The 23015-nt window shown below is 42.7% G+C and overlaps 1 protein-coding gene across 5 annotated transcripts in view; it reads right to left on the bottom strand.

The window, feature by feature from the left end:
- The window catches only part of slc4a4a (solute carrier family 4 member 4a), a 355296-nt gene that overhangs the window by 186036 nt on the left and 146245 nt on the right, over positions 1-23015 (bottom strand). For all 5 annotated transcript variants that reach the window (XM_031816387.1, XM_031816383.1, XM_031816385.1 and 2 more), the window contains one exon: positions 2407-2542. In XM_031816387.1, the coding sequence (XP_031672247.1) occupies positions 2407-2542 (136 nt within the window). The remainder of the gene's footprint in view (positions 1-2406; positions 2543-23015) is intronic.

The raw sequence follows: 23015 nt of genomic DNA, 5'->3' as shown, positions 1-23015 counted from the left end.
GTTAGGATTATTTTGCTCTAGTACAGTAGCTACTCCCGACTGGTTACGTTGTACAGCACCATATTTTCCAGAAAAATGGGGGTTTCATTTTTCATTTTTCTTGGAATAGAAACACCATAACATTAATCAAATTACATTTCTTAACCTCTCTAGGGTAGCGTCTCTAGGGTAGCGTCTCTAGGGTAGCGTCTCTAGGGTAGCGTCTCTAGGGTAGCGTCTCTAGGGTAGCGTCTCTAGGGTAGCGTCTCTAGGGTAGCGTCTCTAGGGTAGCCTCTCTAGGGTAGCGTCGGTGGCGTCCCATCTGGCCAACATCCAGTGAGATTGCAGAGCGTTAAATTCAAATATAGAAATACCCATTATAAAAATTCAGAAAACAAAACATATTTTACATAGGTTTAAAGATTAACTTCTTGTGAATCCAACCACGGTGTCAAATTTAAAAAATGCTTTACGGCGAAAGCATACCTTACGAAATTATTACAAACAGTAACCAGCCAAGCAGAAGCGTTACAAAACTCAGAAATAGAGATAAAATTAATCCCTTAATCCCTCGCGCATTTTCTTCTGTAATCCACAGGCTCAAACGCAGTCAAAACAGCCAGACAAAAAATCCTAATTGTATCCGTAAAGTTCATAGAAACATGTCAAATTAGGTTGATATTCAATCCGCAGGTTGTTTTTAGCCTAAATGATCTATAATATTTAAAGGGGACAATAACGTCGTCATTATAAAAGGTAAACAAGAAATGCACTCTCTCAGGATTGCGCATGAAAAAGCTTTGTAACACATCAGGGTCCACTCATTCAGACTGGTCTTAATCCCTAATTTATTAGAATACAAGCCTGAAACAATTTCCAAAGACTGTTGACATCTAGTGGATAAGAAGGTATAAGGTAGAAAGAATAAGAAGAAGAAGAAGGTAGAAAATGTACTTAGTATGCTAGTAGACCTGCCCTCTTTAGCATGTTGGCACCATGGTTTAGCTACCATCTTGACACCAGTGTTTATCTACCATCTTGACACCAGTGTTTATCTACCATATTGATACCAGTTCGTATCTACCATGTTGACACCTGTGTTTATCTACCACCTTGACACCAGTGTTTATCTACCATCCTGACACCAGTGTTTATCTACCATGTTGACACCAGTGTTTAAGCTACCATCCTGACACCAGTGTTTATCTACCATGTTGACACCAGTGTTTATCTACCATCCTGACACCAATGTTTATCTACCATCCTGACACCAGTGTTTACCTACCATGTTGACACCAGTGTTTAAGCTACCATCCTGACACCAGTGTTTAAGCTACCATCCTGACACCAGTGTTTATCTACCATGTTGACACCAATGTTTATCTACCATGTTGACACCAGTGTTTATCTACCATCCTGACACCAGTGTTTATATACCATCCTGACACCAGTGTTTATCTACCATGTTGACACAAGTGTTTATCTACCATCCTGACACCAGTGTTTATCTACCATCCTGACATCAGTGTTTATCTACCATGTTGACACCAGTGTTTATCTACCATGTTGACACCAGTGTTTATCTACCATCCTGACACCAGTGTTTATCTACCATGTTGACACCAGTGTTTATCTACCACCTTGACACCAGTGTTTATCTACCATGTTGACACCAGTGTTTATCTACCATGTTGACAATAGTGTTCATCTGGCATGTTGACACCAGTGTTTATCTACCATTTTGACACCAGTGTTTATCTACCATGTTGACACCAGTGTTTATCTACCATGTTGACAATAGTGTTCATCTGGCATGTTGACACCAGTGTTTATCTACCATGTTGACACCAGTGTTTATCTACCATGTTGACACCAGTGTTTATCTACCATGTTGACACCAGTGTTTATCTACCATTTTGACACCAGTGTTTATCTACCATGTTGACAATAGTGTTCATCTGGCATGTTGACACCAGTGTTTATCTACCATGTTGACACCAGTGTTTATCTACCATGTTGACACCAGTGTTTATCTACCATGTTGACACCAGTGTTTATCTACCATTTTGACACCAGTGTTTATCTACCATGTTGACAATAGTGTTCATCTGGCATGTTGACACCAGTGTTTATTTACCATGTTGACACCAGTGTTTATTTACCATGTTGACACCAGTGTTCATCTGGCATGTTGGAACCAGCCTGTATCTGGCAGAGGCCCAACACCACCCAAAACGTAGGAATTTATTACTCATCTTTTTAGGTGTCCAATAAATGGATTGTATTAACTTTAAAAAATAAACTCAATATACTATGCTTTACTTTGAATCGTTAAATGTTATATTTAATGAATCTAATGAAGGTTATGGGCTATAAGACGTCCTACCTGACTATTAGTTAGGTTAGGGTTAGAGTTAGACATCCTACCTGGCTGTCTCCTTCCACTCCATCTCCTGCCCATCCACAGAGAGCAGCTCATCCAGCTCAGTGAAGAGTTGAGGTGGTGACGGTCCATCATCATCCTCTCCCAGCATAATGCGGATCCTCTCGCCCGCTGGAGAGACTGGAGAGAAAGGGAAGATACTACGGCTTACAGGCTGCTGCCCATCCAGGTTGGTTTTTCCCTCATCTCCTAACCCATTCATCTTGGCCCCTGGGGCCAGCTGGCCAACTCTGACCACTTGAGGTGGAGGTGGAGGAATCCTAACAAGAACCTCATCCCTTTCCTCATTCCAGTCCTCATCCTTCTCTCCATCCCACACTTTCTCCTCTCCATCCCTCTCCTTCTCCTTCTCTCCATCCCTTTCCTTCTCCTTCTCTTCGTGGTTGTTGTTGTTGTTCTCAGACATCTCTGTAACTTTTCACCCCCAACTGTCCAAGGGTAATGGTTAGCTAACCCAACTGTCCAAAAGGTTAGGGTTATCAAACTAGGTCCCAGAAGGAGTGCAGGTGGGAACCATCCACAGATAAATCAACAGCTACACCTCTGTGGGAAAGTTACTGTCGTCTGTCCTCTGTCCCTACTGGAGCTCTCTAAGACCCAGGTAGAGGGAGGGTGAGGGGGTCCCCCAGTCCCCCACAGCCAGCCCCCCTCCCCTCTGTCCCCTCCACAGCTCAAATAGAAACCCTCTCCATTGGTCACCCAGTCAGCCCCCTTACCCCTCCCCTCTGCCCCCTCTCCCACCTAATAGAGCCCATTTCATTGGTCCCCCAGCTTGGCATAGTGCCATGAGTCCCTCATTAAGAATTAGGAAATGTTTCACAAACTGCCCATTCTAAACAAGAAAGCTTCGCTTTCTTTCTCCCTTGTTTTCTAATTTGAATATTTAGTCAAGCATCAGTGCCCACATAAAAAAGACTCATAAAAAGGATATCAAAAAGACTGAAATATAAATACTACTTTTCAACACTAGCCCTCTTCAGATGTGTTTAACATGGATCACATGACTATAGACACTTACAACAAGTGGTGTCGGTGACAAGTATTGGTAGTCAGAAGTTGAACTGAACAGCCTGTTGATAAAGAGAATAGTGCCTTTCCCATTAGTTCTATGTAGCACACACACACACGTGCACACAAAATGCACACGCACATGTGATATGGTTGGTTGGTGATAGCTGGTTACCAGTGATCCCTATAGTACTAACAATGCAGTCTCTGGTGGAACATATTGTACATGTTCCATCATTATTAAAATGGTGAATAATGTATTTCTCTAGGAACACTCTGTGTTGGGAAAGCCGTGCTCTGAGAGAAAGACTGTGTGTTGGGAAAGCCATGCTCCTAGAGAAAGGCTATGTGTTGGGAAAGCCGTGCTCCTAGAGAAAGACTGTTGGGAAAGCCGTGCTCCGAGAGAAAGACTGTTGGGAAAGCCATGCTCCTAGAGAAAGACTGTTGGGAAAGCCATGCTCCTAGAGAAAGACTGTGTTGGGAAAGCCGTGCTCCCAGAGAAAGACGGTGTTGGGAAAGCCATGCTCCCAGAGAAAGACTGTTGGGAAAGCTGTGCTCCCAGAGAAAGACTGTTGGGAAAGCCGTGCTCCAAAAGAAATACTGTTGGGAAAGCCGTGCTCCCAGAGAAAGACTGTTGGGAAAGCCATGCTCAAGAGAAAGACTGTGTTGAGAAAGCTGTGATCTAGAGAAAGACTGTGTTAGGAAAGCCGTGCTCCGGGAGAAAGACTGTGTGTTGGGAAAGCCATGCTCCCAGAGAAAGACTGTGTGTTGGGAAAGCCATGCTCCTAGAGAAAGACTGCTGGGAAAGCCATGCTCCTAGAGAAAGACTGTTGGGAAAGCCATGCTCCTAGAGAAAGACTGTGTGTTGGGAAAGCCATGCTCCTAGAGAAAGACTGCTGGGAAAACCATGCTCCTAGAGAAAGACTGTTGGGAAAGCCATGGTCCTAGAGAAAGACTGTTGGGAAAGCCGTGCTCCTAGAGAAAGACTGTGTTGGGAAAGCCATGCTCCTAGAGAAAGACGGTGTTGGGAAAGCCATGATCCGAGAGAAAGACTGTGTTGGGAAAGCCATGCTCCCAGAGAAAGACTGTCGTGGTCCGAGAGAAAGCCGTGCTCCCAGAGAAAGACTGTTAGGAAAGCCGTGCTCCCAGAGAAAGACTGTTGGGAAAGCCATGCTCCTAGAGAAAGACTGTTGGGAAAGCCATGCTCCTAGAGAAAGACTGTGTTGAGAAAGCTGTGATCCTAGAGAAAGACTGTGTTGGGAAAGCCATGCTCTAGATAAAGACTGTGTTGGGAAAGCCATGCTACTAGAGAAAGACTGTGTTGGGAAAGTCATGCTACTAGAGAAAGACTGTTGGGAAAGCCATGCTCCTAGAGAAAGACTGTTGGGAAAGCCATGCTCCTAGACAAATACTGTTGGGAAAGCCATGCTCCCAGAGAAAGACGGTGTTGGGAAAGCCGTGCTCCTAGAGAAAGACTGTTGGGAAAGCCATGCTCCTAGAGAAAGACGGTGTTGGGAAAGCCATGATCCGAGAGAAAGACTGTGTTGGGAAAGCCATGCTCCCAGAGAAAGACTGTCGTGCTCCGAGAGAAAGCCGTGCTCCCAGAGAAAGACTGTTAGGAAAGCCGTGCTCCCAGAGAAAGACTGTTGGGAAAGCCATGCTCCTAGAGAAAGACTGTTGGGAAAGCCATGCTCCTAGAGAAAGACTGTGTTGAGAAAGCTGTGATCCTAGAGAAAGACTGTGTTGGGAAAGCCATGCTACTAGAGAAAGACTGTGTTGGGAAAGCCATGCTACTAGAGAAAGACTGTTGGGAAAGCCGTGCTCCTAGAGAAAGACTGTTGGGAAAGCCATGCTCCTAGAGAAAGACTGTTGGGAAAGCCATGCTCCTAGAGAAAGACTGTGGGTTGGGAAAGCCCTGCTCCCAGAGAAAGACTGTGTGTTGGGAAAGCCGTGCTCCTAGAGAAAGACTGTGTGCTTTCCCAAAACATACAGACAGACCACGAGAGCAACACAACAACGAACCAATACAAAGATATCATTGTGCCAAGACACCCTGCTCTTTTCACTTGCATTTCAGCCACTAGTGAATATCAATGAAACATCCACTGAAGCAGATTCCTTCACGCTACCGGACCCTTGCCTGCCAAGTCCACAGCTCTGATATCACTGGAAGTCATGCAGAGGAATGCCAGTCAGACCAAGAGATTATGCAACACTTCAGGACAGCAAGATAGTACAACAGGGATGACATGTTCTAATGTAACCCTGCCTGTATCCACACAGTTAAACAGGCACGAAATGTTCTGCTGTAACCCTGCCTGTATCCACATAGTATAACAGGGATGACATGTAAGCATTTTTCTACGGCTGGCCATGCTTTCCACCTGACTACCCCGGTCAACTGCCCTGCACCCCCCACAGCAACTTGCCCAAGCCTCCCCATTTCTCCTTCACCCAAATCCAGATAGCTGATGTTCTGAAAGAGCTGCCAATTATCTGCCGAAGTTGTTGTAACCACAGCCTGTTCAACCGCTCTTTCGTATCGTCTGAGATCCCAAAGATTGAAAAGTTGCCGCGATAATCCCCCTCTTCAAAGGGGGAGACACTCTAGACCCAAACTGTTACAGACCTATATCTATCCGAACCTGCCTTTCTAAGGTCTTCAAAAGCCAAGGTAACAAACAGATTACCGACCATTTCGAATCCCACCGTACCTTCTCCACTATGTAATCTGGTATCCGAGCTGATCATGGGTGCACCTCAGCCACGCTCAAGGTCCTAAACGATATCATAACTGCCATCGATAAGAGACATTACTGTGCAGCCGTATTCATCGACCTGGACAAGGCTTTCGACTCTGTCAATCACCACATTTTTAGCGGCAGACTCAACAGCCTTGGTTTCTCAAATGACTTCCTCACCTGGTTCACCATCTATTTCTCTGATAGAGTTCAGTGTGTGAAATTAGAGGGCCTGTTGTCCGGGCCTCTGGCACTCTCTCTGAGGGTGCCACAGGGTTCAATTCTCGGGCTGACTCTCTTCTCTGTATACATCAATGATGTTGCTCTTGCTGCGGGTGATTCTCTGATCCACCTCTACGCAGACGACACCATTCTGTATACATCTGGCCCTTCTTTGGACACTGTGTTAACTAACCTCCAGACGAGCTTCAATGCCATACAACTCTCCTTCCGTGGCCTCCAACTGCTCTTAAATGCATGCAAAACTAAATGCATAGTCTTCAACCGATCGCTGCCCCCACCTGACCACCCGTCCAGCACCACTACTCTGGACGGTTTTGACTTAGAATATGTGGACAAGTACAAATACCTAGGTGTCTGGCTAGACTGTAAACTCTCCTTCCAGACTCACATTAAGCATCTCCAATCCAAAATTACATCTAAAATCTGCTTCCTATTTTGCAAACAAAGCATCCTTCACTCATGCCGCCAAACATACCCTCGTGAAACTGACCATTATACAGATTCTCGACTTCGGTGATGTCATCTACAAAATAGCCTCCAACACTCTACTCAACAAATTGGATGCAGTCTATCACAGTGCCATCCGTTTTGTCACCAAAGCCCCTTATACTACCCACCATTGCGACCTGTACGCTCTCATTGGCTGGCCCTTGCTTTATACTTGTCGCCAAACCCACTGGCTCCAGGTCATCTACAAGCTAGATAAAGCCCCAAATTATCTCAGCTCACTGGTCACCATAGCAGACCCACCCTTAGCACGCGCTCCAGCAGGTATATCTCACTGGTCACCCCCAAAGCCAATTCCTCTTTTGGCCGCCTTTCCCTCTTTTGGTCGCCTTTCCTTCCAGTTCTCTGCTGCCAATGACTGGAACAAACTGCAAAAATCACTGAAGCGGGAGACTCACATCTCCCTCACTAAGCTTTAAGCACCAGCTTTCAGAGCAGCTCACAGATCACTGCACCTGTACATAATTAATCTGTAAATAGCCCATCCAACTACCTCATCCCCATACTGTATTTATTTATTTATCTTGCTCCTTTGCACCCCAGTATCTCTACTTGTACATTCATCTTCTGCACATCTATCACTCCAGTGTTAAATTGGTATATTATAACTACTTCGCCACTATGGCTTATTCATTGCCTTACCTCCCTTACCTTACCTCCTTTGCACACACTGTATATAGACTTTTTCTACTGTATTATTGACTGTATGTTTGTTTATTCCATTCCGTGTTGTTGTATGTGTCGAACTGCTTTGCTTTGCTTTATCTTGGCCAAGTCACAGTTGTAAATGAGAACTTGTTCTCAACGAGTCTACCTGGATAAATGTAGGTGACCAAATGCTTATTTTCCACCATAATTTGCAAATAAATTCATAAAAAATCCTACAATGTGATTTTCCGATTTTTTTTCTCATTTTGTCTGTCATAGTTGAAGTGTACCTATGATGAAAATTACAGGCCTCTCTGATCTTTTTAAGTGGGAGAACTTGCACAATTGGTGGCTGACTAAATACTTTTTTGCCCCACTTTAGTTCAACAGGGATGACATGTTCTGTTTTAACCCCCCTGTTTCCACATAGTTCAACAGGGACGACATGTTCTGCTTTAACATTGCCTGTTTCCACATATTTCAACAGGGATGACATGTTCTGTTTTAACCTGCCTGTTTCTGTCACGTTCTGACCATCGTTCTTGTGTGTTTTTCTTGTTTTAGTGTTGGTCAGGACGTGAGTTGGGTGGGCATTCTATGTTGTGTGTCTGGTTTGTCTATTTCTATGTTTGGCCTGATATGGTTCTCAATCAGAGGCAGGTGTTAGTCATTGTCTCTGATTGGGAACCATATTTAGGTAGCCTGTTTTGTGTGGGTGATTGTTCCTGTCTTTGTGTTTGTGGCACCAGATAGGACTGTTTCGGTTTTTTCACGTTTCTTGTTTTGTAGATTTGTATTTTCATCTTTATTAAAGATGTACAAAACTAACCACGCTGCATTTAGGTCCGCCTCTCTTTCACCAGAAGAAAACCCTCACAGAATCACCCACCAACCAAGGACCAAGCGGCGTGGTAAACAGAGGCAGCAGCAACAGCAGCAGCAGGAGAAGCGACAGGTGCAGCAGGAGCAACAGCAGCAGCAGCAAAGGCAGCAGCAGGAGAAGCAACAGAGGCAGCAGCAACAGCAGCAGTGGGAGAGGCTGCACTATTTGGAGAAATGGACTTGGGAGGAGATCCTTGACGGGAAAGGACCCTGGGCAGAGCCAGGGGAATATTGCCGCCCCAAAGCCGAGCTGGAGGCAGCGACAGCAGAGAGGCGGCATTATGAGGAGCTAGCACGGCAGAGCGGCTGGAAGCCCGAGAGGCAGCCCCAAAAATGTCTTGGGGGGCACAGGGAGAGTGTGGCAGAGTCAGGAGTCAGACCTGAGCCAACTCCCCCTGTTTACCGTAAGGAGCCATGGATGGAATTGGAGCTGTCGGCGAAGCTGAGTGCTGAGTCTGAGAGTGTTGAGGATGTATTGGACAGAGTTGAGAGAAAGCTGTTGGTTTGGCATAGTATGCACAGCATTCGCCCTGAGGAGAGTGTTAGCTGTTCGATGCCACCTGTGTCAGTTCCTCGTACTCAGCCTGAACCGTGTGTTGGAGTTCTGGGGGATTTGATGCCGGCTATACACACCAGGTCTCCAGTACACCTTCACAACCCGGTGTGTCCTGTTCCTTGCACTCACCCGGAGGTGCGTGTCCCCGGCCCGGTACCACCAGTGCCGGCTCCCCGCACCAGGCTGTCACTCCGTCCCATCAACACAGGTGCTCCCGCCTATCCGGTGCTACCAGAGGCGCCAGAGCCCCTCAGTCCAGAGGCGCTAGGACACCTCAGTCCAGAGGCGCCAGAGACTTTCTCCTCTCCGGCGCTGCCGGAGTCTCCCGCCTGTTCGACGCTACCAGAGCTTCCGCCCCTCATTCCAGAGGCGCCAGAGCTTCCCGTCTGCCCAGCGCCATCAGAGTCGCCAGTCTGCCCAGCGCCGCCTGAGCTACCCGTCTGCCCAGCGCCATCAGTGCCGCCAGTCAGCCAGGAGCCGCCAGTCAGCCAGGAGCCGCCAGTGCCGCCAGTCAGCCAGGATCCGCCAGTGCCGCCAGGATCTGCCAGAACTGCCAGTCAGCCAGGATCTGCCAGAGCCGTCAGTCAGCCAGGATCCGCCAGTCTGCCAGGATCCGCCAGTCAGCCAGGATCTCCCGGAACCGCCAGTCAGCCAGGATCTCCCGGAACCGCCAGTCAGCCAGGATCGGTCGGAACCGCCAGTCAGCCAGGATCTGCCGGAACCGCCCGTCAGCCAGGATCTGCCAGAGCTGCCAGTCAGCCAGGATCTGCCAGAACTGCCAGCCAGCCAGGATCTGCCAGAGCCATCAACCTGCCTGAGCTCTCCTTCAGTCCCCAGCTTCCCCTCAGTCCCGAGCTGCCCCTCAGTCCAGTGGGGCCTGTTGTTAGGGTTCCTAGGCCAAGGTCAACAGCGAGGGTCGCCACTCAAGGGACACTAAGGAGGTGGACTGAGACAATTATGGAGTGGGGTCCAGCGCCAGAGCCGCCCCCGCGGACCGATGCCCACCCAGAGCCTCCCCTATAGGTCGGAGTTCGCACCTTGAGGGGTGGGGGGGGGGGGTGGAGTACTGTCACGTTCTGACCATCGTTTTTGTGTGTTTTTCTTGTTTTAGTGTTGGTCAGGACGTGAGTTGGGTGGGCATTCTATGTTGTGTGTCTGGTTTGTCTATTTCTATGTTTGGCCTGATATGGTTCTCAATCAGAGGCAGGTGTTAGTCATTGTCTCTGATTGGGAACCATATTTAGGTAGCCTGTTTTGTGTGGGTGATTGTTCCTGTCTCTGTGTTTGTGGCACCAGATAGGACTGTTTCGGTTTTTTCACGTTTCTTGTTTTGTAGATTGTTGTATTTTCATGTTTATTAAAGATGTACAAAACTAACCACGACATGTTCTGCTTTAAGTTCTATAAGAGGACCAGTCAGTGTTACTACTATATAGGACCAGTCAGTGTTACTACTATATAGGACCAGTCAGTGTTACTACTATATAGGACCAGTCAGTGTTACTACTGTATATAGATGACTAGTCAGTGTTACTACTATATAGAGGCCCAGTCAGTGTTACTACTATATAGAGGACCAGTCAGTGTTACTACTATATAGGACCAGTCAGTGTTACTACTGTATATAGATGACTAGTCAGTGTTACTACTATATAGAGGCCCAGTCAGTGTTACTACTATATAGAGGACCAGTCAGTGTTACTACTATATAGGACCAGTCAGTGTTACGACTGTATATAGGACCAGTCAGTGTTACTACTATATAGAGGACCAGTCAGTGTTACTACTGTATAGGACCAGTCAGTGTTACGACTGTATATAGGAACAGTCAGTGTTACTACTATATAGAGGACCAGTCAGTGTTACGACTGTATATAGGACCAGTCAGTGTTACTACTATGTAGAGGATGAGTCAGTGTTACTACTATATAGAGGGCTAGTCAGTGTTACTCCTGTATAGAGGACCTGTCAGTGTTACTACTATATAGAGGGCCAGTCAGTGTTATTACTTTATAGAGGACCTGTCAGTGTTACTACTATATAGAGGACAAGTCAGTGTTACTATATAGGACGAGTCAGTGTTACTACTATATATAGGACAAGTCAGTGTTACTACTATATATAGGACAAGTCAGTGTTACTACTATATAGAGGACCAGTCAGTGTTACTACTGTACAGAGGACCAGTCAGTGTTACTACTATATAGAGGACCAGTCAGTGTTACTACTATATAGAGGACCTGTCAGTGTTACTACTATATAGGACCAGTCAGTGTTACTACTATAGAGGACTAGTCAGTTACTACTATATAGAGGACCAGTCAGTGTTACTACTATATAGAGGACCAGTCAGTGTTACTACTGTAGAGGATCTGTCAGTGTTACTACTATATAGGACCAGTCAGTGTTACTACTATATAGAGGGCCTGTCAGTGTTACTACTATATAGAGGACCAGTCAGTGTTACTACTATAGAGGACCAGTCAGTGTTATTACTATATAGAGGACCAGTCAGTGTTACTACTATATAGGACCAGTCAGTGTTACTACTATATAGAGGACCTGTCAGTGTTACTACTATATAGGACCAGTCAGTGTTACTACTATATAGGACCAGTCAGTGTTACGACGATATAGAGAACCAGTCAGTGTTATTACTATATAGAGGCCCAGTCAATGTTACTATATAGAGGACAAGTCAGTGTTACTATATAGAGACCAGTGAGTGTTACTATATAGGACCAGTCAGTGTTATTACTTTATAGAGGACCAGTCAGTGTTACTACTATATAGAGGACCAGTCAGTGTTACTACTATAGAGGACCAGTCAGTGTTACTACTATATAGGACCAGTCAGTGTTACTACTATATAGATGACTAGTCAGTGTTACTACTATAGAGGACCAGTCAGTGTTACTACTATAGAGGACCAGTCAGTGTTACTACTATAGAGGACCAGTCAGTGTTACTACTATATAGGACCAGTCAGTGTTACTACTATATAGAGGACAAGTCAGTGTTACTATATAGGACGAGTCAGTGTTACTATATAGAGGACCAGTCAGTGTTACTATATAGAGGACCAGTCAGTGTTACTACTATAGAGGACCAGTCAATTTTACTACTATAGAGGACCAGTCAATGTTACTATATAGAGGACCAGTCAGTGTTACTATATAGAGGACCAGTCAGTGTTACTACTATATAGAGGACCAGTCAGTGTTACTACTATAGAGGACCAGTCAGTGTTACTACTATAGAGGACCAGTCAATGTTACTATATAGAGGACCAGTCAGTGTTACTATATAGAGGACCAGTCAGTGTTACTACTATAGAGGACCAGTCAGTGGTACTACTATATAGAGGATAAGTCAGTGTTACTACTATATAGGACCAGTCAGTGTTACTACTATATAGGACCAGTCAGTGTTACTACTATAGAGGACCAGTCAGTTACTACTATATAGAGGACCAGTCAGTTACTACTATATAGAGGACCAGTCAGTGTTACTACTGTAGAGGACCAGTCAGTTACTACTATATAGAGGACCAGTCAGTGTTACTACTATAGAGGACCAGTCAGTTACTACTATTTAGAGGACCAGTCAGTGTTACTACTATAGAGGAACAGTCAGTGTTACTACTATAGAGGACCAGTCAGTGTTACTACTATATAGAGGACCAGTCAGTGTTACTACTGTATAGGACCAGTCAGTGTTACGACTGTATATAGGACCAGTCAGTGTTACTACTATGTAGAGGACGAGTCAGTGTTACTACTATATAGAGGGCCAGTCAGTGTTACTCCTGTATATAGGACCTGTCAGTGTTACTACTATATAGAGGGCCAGTCAGTGTTATTACTTTATAGAGGACCTGTCAGTGTTACTATATAGGACGAGTCAGTGTTACTACTATACATAGGACAAGTCAGTGTTACTACTATATAGAGGACCAGTCAGTGTTACTACTGTATAGAGGACCAGTCAGTGTTACTACTATATAGAGGACCAGTCAGCTTTACTACTATAGAGGACCAGTCAGTGTTATTACTATATAGAGGACCAGTCAGTGTTACTACTATGTAGGACCAGTCAGTGTTACTACTATAGAGGACCAGTCAGTGTTACTACTATATAGATGACTAGTCAGTGTTACTATTATATAGAGGACCAGTCATTGATACTACTATATAGGACCAGTCAGTGTTACTACTATAGAGGACCAGTCAGTGTTACTATTATATATAGGACCAGTCAGTGTTACTACTATATAGGACCAGTCAGTGTTATTACTTTATAGAGGACCAGTCAGTGTTACTACTATATAGAGGACCAGTCAGTGTTACTTCTATAGAGGACCAGTCAGTGTTACTACTATATAGGACCAGTCAGTGTTACTACTATATAGATGACTAGTCAGTGTTACTACTATAGAGGACCAGTCAGTGTTACTACTATAGAGGACCAGTCAGTGTTACTACTATAGAGGACCAGTCAGTGTTACTACTATATAGGACCAGTCAGTGTTACTACTATATAGATGACTAGTCAGTGTTACTACTATAGAGGACCAGTCAGTGTTACTACTATAGAGGACCAGTCAGTGTTACTACTATATAGGACCAGTCAGTGTTACTACTATATAGAGGACCAGTCAGTGTTACTACTATATAGAGGGCCAGTCAGTGTTACTACTGTATAGAGGACCAGTCAGTGTTACTATATAGAGGACTAGTCAGTGTTACTATATAGAGGACCAGTCAGTGTTACTATATAGAGGACCAGTCAGTGTTACTACTATAGAGGACCAGTCAATTTTACTACTATACAGGACCAGTCAATGTTACTATATAGAGGACCAGTCAGTGTTACTATATAGAGGACCAGTCAGTGTTACTACTATATAGAGGACCAGTCAGTGTTACTACTATAGAGGACCAGTCAGTGTTACTACTATAGAGGACCAGTCAATGTTACTAAATAGAGGACCAGTCAGTGTTACTATATAGAGGACCAGTCAATGTTACTACTATATAGAGGGCCAGTCAGTGTTATTACTTTATAGAGGACCTGTCAGTGTTACTACTATATAGAGGACAAGTCAGTGTTACTATATAGGACGAGTCAGTGTTACTACTATATATAGGACAAGTCAGTGTTACTACTATATATAGGACAAGTCAGTGTTACACCTATATAGAGGACCAGTCAGTGTTACTACTATATAGAGGACCAGTCAGTGTTACTACTATATAGAGGACCAGTCAGTGTTACTACGATAGAGGACCAGTCAGTGTTATTACTATATAGAGGACCAGTCAGTGTTACTACTATGTAGGACCAGTCAGTGTTACTACTATAGAGGACCAGTCAGTGTTACTACTATATAGATGACTAGTCAGTGTTACTATTATATAGAGGACCAGTCAGTGTTACTACTATATAGGACCAGTCAGTGTTACTACTATAGAGGACCAGTCAGTGTTACTATTATATAGAGGACCAGTCAGTGTTACTACTATAGAGGACCAGTCAGTGTTACTACTATATAGAGGATAAGTCAGTGTTACTACTATATAGGACCAATCAGTGTTACTACTATATAGGACCAGTCAGTGTTACTACTATAGAGGACCAGTCAGTTACTACTATATAGAGGACCAGTCAGTTACTACTATATAGAGGACCAGTCAGTGTTACTACTGTAGAGGACCAGTCAGTTACTACTATATAGAGGACCAGACAGTGTTACTACTATAGAGGACCAGTCAGTTACTACTATATAGAGGACCAGTCAGTGTTACTACTATAGAGGACCAGTCAGTGTTACTACTATAGAGGACCAGTCAGTGTTACTACTATATAGGACCAGTCAGTGTTACTACTATATAGAGGACCAGTCAGTGTTACTACTATATAGAGGACCAGTCAGTGTTACTACTATATATAGGACCAGTCAGTGTTACTATTATATAGAGGACCAGTCAGTGTTACTACTATATAGGACCAGTCAGTGTTACTACTATAGAGGACCAGTCAGTGTTACTATTATATAGAGGACCAGTCAGTGTTACTACTATAGAGGACCAGTCAGTGTTACTACTATATAGAGGATAAGTCAGTGTTACTATTATATAGGACCAGTCAGTGTTACTACTATATAGGACCAGTCAGTGTTACTACGATAGAGGACCAGTCAGTGTTATTACTATATAGAGGACCAGTCAGTGTTACTACTATGTAGGACCAGTCAGTGTTACTACTATAGAGGACCAGTCAGTGTTACTACTATATAGATGACTAGTCAGTGTTACTATTATATAGAGGACCAGTCAGTGTTACTACTATATAGGACCAGTCAGTGTTACTACTATAGAGGACCAGTCAGTGTTACTATTATATAGAGGACCAGTCAGTGTTACTACTATAGAGGACCAGTCAGTGTTACTACTATATAGAGGATAAGTCAGTGTTACTACTATATAGGACCAATCAGTGTTACTACTATATAGGACCAGTCAGTGTTACTACTATAGAGGACCAGTCAGTTACTACTATATAGAGGACCAGTCAGTTACTACTATATAGAGGACCAGTCAGTGTTACTACTGTAGAGGACCAGTCGGTTACTACTATATAGAGGACCAGACAGTGTTACTACTATAGAGGACCAGTCAGTTACTACTATATAGAGGACCAGTCAGTGTTACTACTATAGAGGACCAGTCAGTGTTACTACTATAGAGGACCAGTCAGTGTTACTACTATATAGGACCAGTCAGTGTTACTACTATATAGAGGACCAGTCAGTGTTACTACTATATAGAGGACCAGTCAGTGTTACTACTATATATAGGACCAGTCAGTGTTACTATTATATAGAGGACCAGTCAGTGTTACTACTATATAGGACCAGTCAGTGTTACTACTATAGAGGACCAGTCAGTGTTACTATTATATAGAGGACCAGTCAGTGTTACTACTATAGAGGACCAGTCAGTGTTACTACTATATAGAGGATAAGTCAGTGTTACTACTATATAGGACCAGTCAGTGTTACTACTATATAGGACCAGTCAGTGTTACTACTATAGAGGACCAGTCAGTTACTACTATATAGAGGACCAGTCAGTTACTACTATATAGAGGACCAGTCAGTGTTACTACTGTAGAGGACCAGTCAGTTACTACTATATAGAGGACCAGTCAGTGTTACTACTATAGAGGACCAGTCAGTTACTACTATATAGAGGACCAGTCAGTGTTACTACTATAGAGGACCAGTCAGTGTTACTACTATAGAGGACCAGTCAGTGTTACTACTATATAGAGGACCAGTCAGTGTTATTACTATATATAGGACCAGTCAGTGTTACTACTATATAGAGGACCAGTCAGTTACTACTATATAGGACCAGTCAGTGTTACTACTATATAGAGGTCCAGTCAGTGTTACTACTATATAGGACCAGTCAGTGTTACTACTATATAGAGGACCAGTCAGTGTTACTACTATATAGAGGACCAGTCAGTGTTACTACTATATATAGGACCAGTCAGTGTTACTACTATATATAGGACCAGTCAGTTACTACTATATATAGGACCAGTCAGTGTTACTACTACAGAGGACCAGTCAGTGTTACTACTTTATAGAGGACTTGTCAGTGTTACTACTATATAGAGGACCAGTCATTGTTACTACTATATAGGACCAGTCAGTGTTACTACTATAGAGGACTAGTCAGTGTTACTACTATATAGAGGACCAGTCAATGTTACTATATAGAGGACCAGTCAGTGTTACTACTATATAGAGGACCAGTCAGTGTTACTACTATGTAGGACCAGTCAGTGTTACTATTATATAGAGGACCAGTCAGTGTTACTACTATAGAGGACCAGTCAGTGGTACTACTATATAGAGGATAAGTCAGTGTTACTACTATATAGGACCAGTCAGTGTTACTACTATATAGGACCAGTCAGTGTTACTACTATAGAGGACCAGTCAGTTACTACTATATAGAGGACCAGTCAGTTACTACTATAGAGGACCAGTCAGTGGTACTACTATATAGAGGATAAGTCAGTGTTACTACTATATAGGACCAGTCAGTGTTACTACTATATAGGACCAGTCAGTGTTACTACTATAGAGGACCAGTCAGTTACTACTATATAGAGGACCAGTCAGTTACTACTATATAGAGGACCAGTCAGTGTTACTACTGTAGAGGACCAGTCAGTTACTACTATATAGAGGACCAGTCAGTGTTACTACTATAGAGGACCAGTCAGTTACTACTATTTAGAGGACCAGTCAGTGTTACTACTATAGAGGAACAGTCAGTGTTACTACTATAGAGGACCAGTCAGTGTTACTACTATATAGAGGACCAGTCAGTGTTACTACTGTATAGGACCAGTCAGTGTTACGACTGTATATAGGACCAGTCAGTGTTACTACTATGTAGAGGACGAGTCAGTGTTACTACTATATAGAGGGCCAGTCAGTGTTACTCCTGTATATAGGACCTGTCAGTGTTACTACTATATAGAGGGCCAGTCAGTGTTATTACTTTATAGAGGACCTGTCAGTGTTACTATATAGGACGAGTCAGTGTTACTACTATATATAGGACAAGTCAGTGTTACTACTATACATAGGACAAGTCAGTGTTACTACTATATAGAGGACCAGTCAGTGTTACTACTGTATAGAGGACCAGTCAGTGTTACTACTATATAGAGGACCAGTCAGCTTTACTACTATAGAGGACCAGTCAGTGTTATTACTATATAGAGGACCAGTCAGTGTTACTACTATGTAGGACCAGTCAGTGTTACTACAATAGAGGACCAGTCAGTGTTACTACTATATAGATGACTAGTCAGTGTTACTATTATATAGAGGACCAGTCATTGATACTACTATATAGGACCAGTCAGTGTTACTACTATAGAGGACCAGTCAGTGTTACTATTATATATAGGACCAGTCAGTGTTACTACTATATAGGACCAGTCAGTGTTATTACTTTATAGAGGACCAGTCAGTGTTACTACTATATAGAGGACCAGTCAGTGTTACTTCTATAGAGGACCAGTCAGTGTTACTACTATATAGGACCAGTCAGTGTTATTACTTTATAGAGGACCAGTCATTGTTACTACTATATAGGACCAGTCAGTGTTACTACTATAGAGGACTAGTCAGTGTTACTACTATATAGAGGACCAGTCAATGTTACTATATAGAGGACCAGTCAGTGTTACTACTATATAGAGGACCAGTCAGTGTTACTACTATGTAGGACCAGTCAGTGTTACTATTATATAGAGGACCAGTCAGTGTTACTACTATAGAGGACCAGTCAGTGGTACTACTATATAGAGGATAAGTCAGTGTTACTACTATATAGGACCAGTCAGTGTTACTACTATATAGGACCAGTCAGTGTTACTACTATAGAGGACCAGTCAGTTACTACTATATAGAGGACCAGTCAGTTACTACTATAGAGGACCAGTCAGTGGTACTACTATATAGAGGATAAGTCAGTGTTACTACTATATAGGACCAGTCAGTGTTACTACTATATAGGACCAGTCAGTGTTACTACTATAGAGGACCAGTCAGTTACTACTATATAGAGGACCAGTCAGTTACTACTATATAGAGGACCAGTCAGTGTTACTACTGTAGAGGACCAGTCAGTTACTACTATATAGAGGACCAGTCAGTGTTACTACTATAGAGGACCAGTCAGTTACTACTATTTAGAGGACCAGTCAGTGTTACTACTATAGAGGAACAGTCAGTGTTACTACTATAGAGGACCAGTCAGTGTTACTACTATATAGAGGACCAGTCAGTGTTACTACTGTATAGGACCAGTCAGTGTTACGACTGTATATAGGACCAGTCAGTGTTACTACTATGTAGAGGACGAGTCAGTGTTACTACTATATAGAGGGCCAGTCAGTGTTACTCCTGTATATAGGACCTGTCAGTGTTACTACTATATAGAGGGCCAGTCAGTGTTATTACTTTATAGAGGACCTGTCAGTGTTACTATATAGGACGAGTCAGTGTTACTACTATATATAGGACAAGTCAGTGTTACTACTATACATAGGACAAGTCAGTGTTACTACTATATAGAGGACCAGTCAGTGTTACTACTGTATAGAGGACCAGTCAGTGTTACTACTATATAGAGGACCAGTCAGCTTTACTACTATAGAGGACCAGTCAGTGTTATTACTATATAGAGGACCAGTCAGTGTTACTACTATGTAGGACCAGTCAGTGTTACTACAATAGAGGACCAGTCAGTGTTACTACTATATAGATGACTAGTCAGTGTTACTATTATATAGAGGACCAGTCATTGATACTACTATATAGGACCAGTCAGTGTTACTACTATAGAGGACCAGTCAGTGTTACTATTATATATAGGACCAGTCAGTGTTACTACTATATAGGACCAGTCAGTGTTATTACTTTATAGAGGACCAGTCAGTGTTACTACTATATAGAGGACCAGTCAGTGTTACTTCTATAGAGGACCAGTCAGTGTTACTACTATATAGGACCAGTCAGTGTTACTACTATATAGATGACTAGTCAGTGTTACTACTATAGAGGACCAGTCAGTGTTACTACTATAGAGGACCAGTCAGTGTTACTACTATAGAGGACCAGTCAGTGTTACTACTATATAGGACCAGTCAGTGTTACTACTATATAGATGACTAGTCAGTGTTACTACTATAGAGGACCAGTCAGTGTTACTACTATAGAGGACCAGTCAGTGTTACTACTATATAGGACCAGTCAGTGTTACTACTATATAGAGGACCAGTCAGTGTTACTACTATATAGAGGGCCAGTCAGTGTTACTACTGTATAGAGGACCAGTCAGTGTTACTATATAGAGGACTAGTCAGTGTTACTATATAGAGGACCAGTCAGTGTTACTATATAGAGGACCAGTCAGTGTTACTACTATAGAGGACCAGTCAATTTTACTACTATACAGGACCAGTCAATGTTACTATATAGAGGACCAGTCAGTGTTACTATATAGAGGACCAGTCAGTGTTACTACTATATAGAGGACCAGTCAGTGTTACTACTATAGAGGACCAGTCAGTGTTACTACTATAGAGGACCAGTCAATGTTACTAAATAGAGGACCAGTCAGTGTTACTATATAGAGGACCAGTCAATGTTACTACTATATAGAGGGCCAGTCAGTGTTATTACTTTATAGAGGACCTGTCAGTGTTACTACTATATAGAGGACAAGTCAGTGTTACTATATAGGACGAGTCAGTGTTACTACTATATATAGGACAAGTCAGTGTTACTACTATATATAGGACAAGTCAGTGTTACACCTATATAGAGGACCAGTCAGTGTTACTACTATATAGAGGACCAGTCAGTGTTACTACTATATAGAGGACCAGTCAGTGTTACTACGATAGAGGACCAGTCAGTGTTATTACTATATAGAGGACCAGTCAGGTTTACTACTATGTAGGACCAGTCAGTGTTACTACTATAGAGGACCAGTCAGTGTTACTACTATATAGATGACTAGTCAGTGTTACTATTATATAGAGGACCAGTCAGTGTTACTACTATATAGGACCAGTCAGTGTTACTACTATAGAGGACCAGTCAGTGTTACTATTATATAGAGGACCAGTCAGTGTTACTACTATAGAGGACCAGTCAGTGTTACTACTATATAGAGGATAAGTCAGTGTTACTACTATATAGGACCAATCAGTGTTACTACTATATAGGACCAGTCAGTGTTACTACTATAGAGGACCAGTCAGTTACTACTATATAGAGGGCCAGTCAGTTACTACTATATAGAGGACCAGTCAGTGTTACTACTGTAGAGGACCAGTCAGTTACTACTATATAGAGGACCAGACAGTGTTACTACTATAGAGGACCAGTCAGTTACTACTATATAGAGGACCAGTCAGTGTTACTACTATAGAGGACCAGTCAGTGTTACTACTATAGAGGACCAGTCAGTGTTACTACTATATAGGACCAGTCAGTGTTACTACTATATAGAGGACCAGTCAGTGTTACTACTATATAGAGGACCAGTCAGTGTTACTACTATATATAGGACCAGTCAGTGTTACTACTATATATAGGACCAGTCAGTTACTACTATATATAGGACCAGTCAGTGTTACTACTATAGAGGACCAGTCAGTGTTACTACTTTATAGAGGACCAGTCAGTGTTACTACTATATAGAGGACCAGTCAGTGTTACTACTATATAGGACCAGTCAGTGTTACTACTATAGAGGACCAGTCAGTGTTACTACTATATATAGGACCAGTCAGTGTTACTACTATATAGAGGACCAGTCAGTGTTACTACTATATAGGACCAGTCAGTGTTACTACTATAGAGGACCAGTCAGTGTTACTACTATATAGAGGACCAGTCAATGTTACTATATAGAGGACCAGTCAGTGTTACTACTATATAGAGGACCAGTCAGTGTTACTACTATGTAGGACCAGTCAGTGTTACTACTATAGAGGACCAGTCAGTGTTACTACTATATAGATGACTAGTCAGTGTTACTATTATATAGAGGACCAGTCAGTGTTACTACTATATAGGACCAGTCAGTGTTACTACTATAGAGGACCAGTCAGTGTTACTATTATATAGAGGACCAGTCAGTGTACTACTATAGAGGACCAGTCAGTGTTACTACTATATAGAGGATAAGTCAGTGTTACTACTATATAGGACCAGTCAGTGTTACTACTATATAGGACCAGTCAGTGTTACTACTATAGAGGACCAGTCAGTTACTACTATATAGAGGACCAGTCAGTTACTACTATATAGAGGACCAGTCAGTGTTACTACTGTAGAGGACCAGTCAGTTACTACTATATAGAGGACCAGTCAGTGTTACTACTATAGAGGACCAGTCAGTTACTACTATATAGAGGACCAGTCAGTGTTACTACTATAGAGGACCAGTCAGTGTTACTACTATAGAGGACCAGTCAGTGTTACTACTATATAGAGGACCAGTCAGTGTTACTACTATATAGAGGACCAGTCAGTGTTACTACTATATATAGGACCAGTCAGTGTTACTACTATATAGAGGACCAGTCAGTTACTACTATATAGGACCAGTCAGTGTTACTACTATATAGAGGACCAGTCAGTGTTACTACTATATAGGACCAGTCAGTGTTACTACTATATAGAGGACCAGTCAGTGTTACTACTATATAGAGGACCAGTCAGTGTTACTACTATATAGGACCAGTCAGTGTTACTACTATATATAGGACCAGTCAGTTACTACTATATAGAGGATAAGTCAGTGTTACTACTATATAGGACCAGTCAGTGTTACTACTATATAGGACCAGTCAGTGTTACTACTATAGAGGACCAGTCAGTTACTATTATATAGAGGACCAGTCAGTTACTACTATATAGAGGACCAGTCAGTGTTACTACTGTAGAGGACCAGTCAGTTACTACTATATAGAGGACCAGTCAGTGTTACTACTATAGAGGACCAGTCAGTTACTACTATATAGAGGACCAGTCAGTGTTACTACTATAGAGGACCAGTCAGTGTTACTACTATATAGAGGACCAGTCAGTCTTACTACTATATAGAGGACCAGTCAGTGTTACTACTATATATAGGACCAGTCAGTGTTACTACTATATAGAGGACCAGTCAGTTGCTACTATATAGGACCAGTCAGTGTTACTACTATATAGAGGACCAGTGGGTGTTACTACTATATAGGACCAGTCAGTGTTACTACTATATAGAGGACCAGTCAGTGTTACTACTATAGAGGACCAGTCAGTGTTACTACTATATAGGACCAGTCAGTGTTACTACTATATAGATGACTAGTCAGTGTTACTACTATAGAGGACCAGTCATTGTTACTACTA

The sequence above is a fragment of the Oncorhynchus kisutch genome, linkage group LG3 (genome assembly GCF_002021735.2).
Source record: "Oncorhynchus kisutch isolate 150728-3 linkage group LG3, Okis_V2, whole genome shotgun sequence".
Lineage (NCBI taxonomy): Eukaryota > Metazoa > Chordata > Actinopteri > Salmoniformes > Salmonidae > Oncorhynchus > Oncorhynchus kisutch.
The sequence above is the reverse complement of the archived record's forward strand: the minus strand, read 5'-3'. Positions and strand labels throughout refer to the sequence as shown.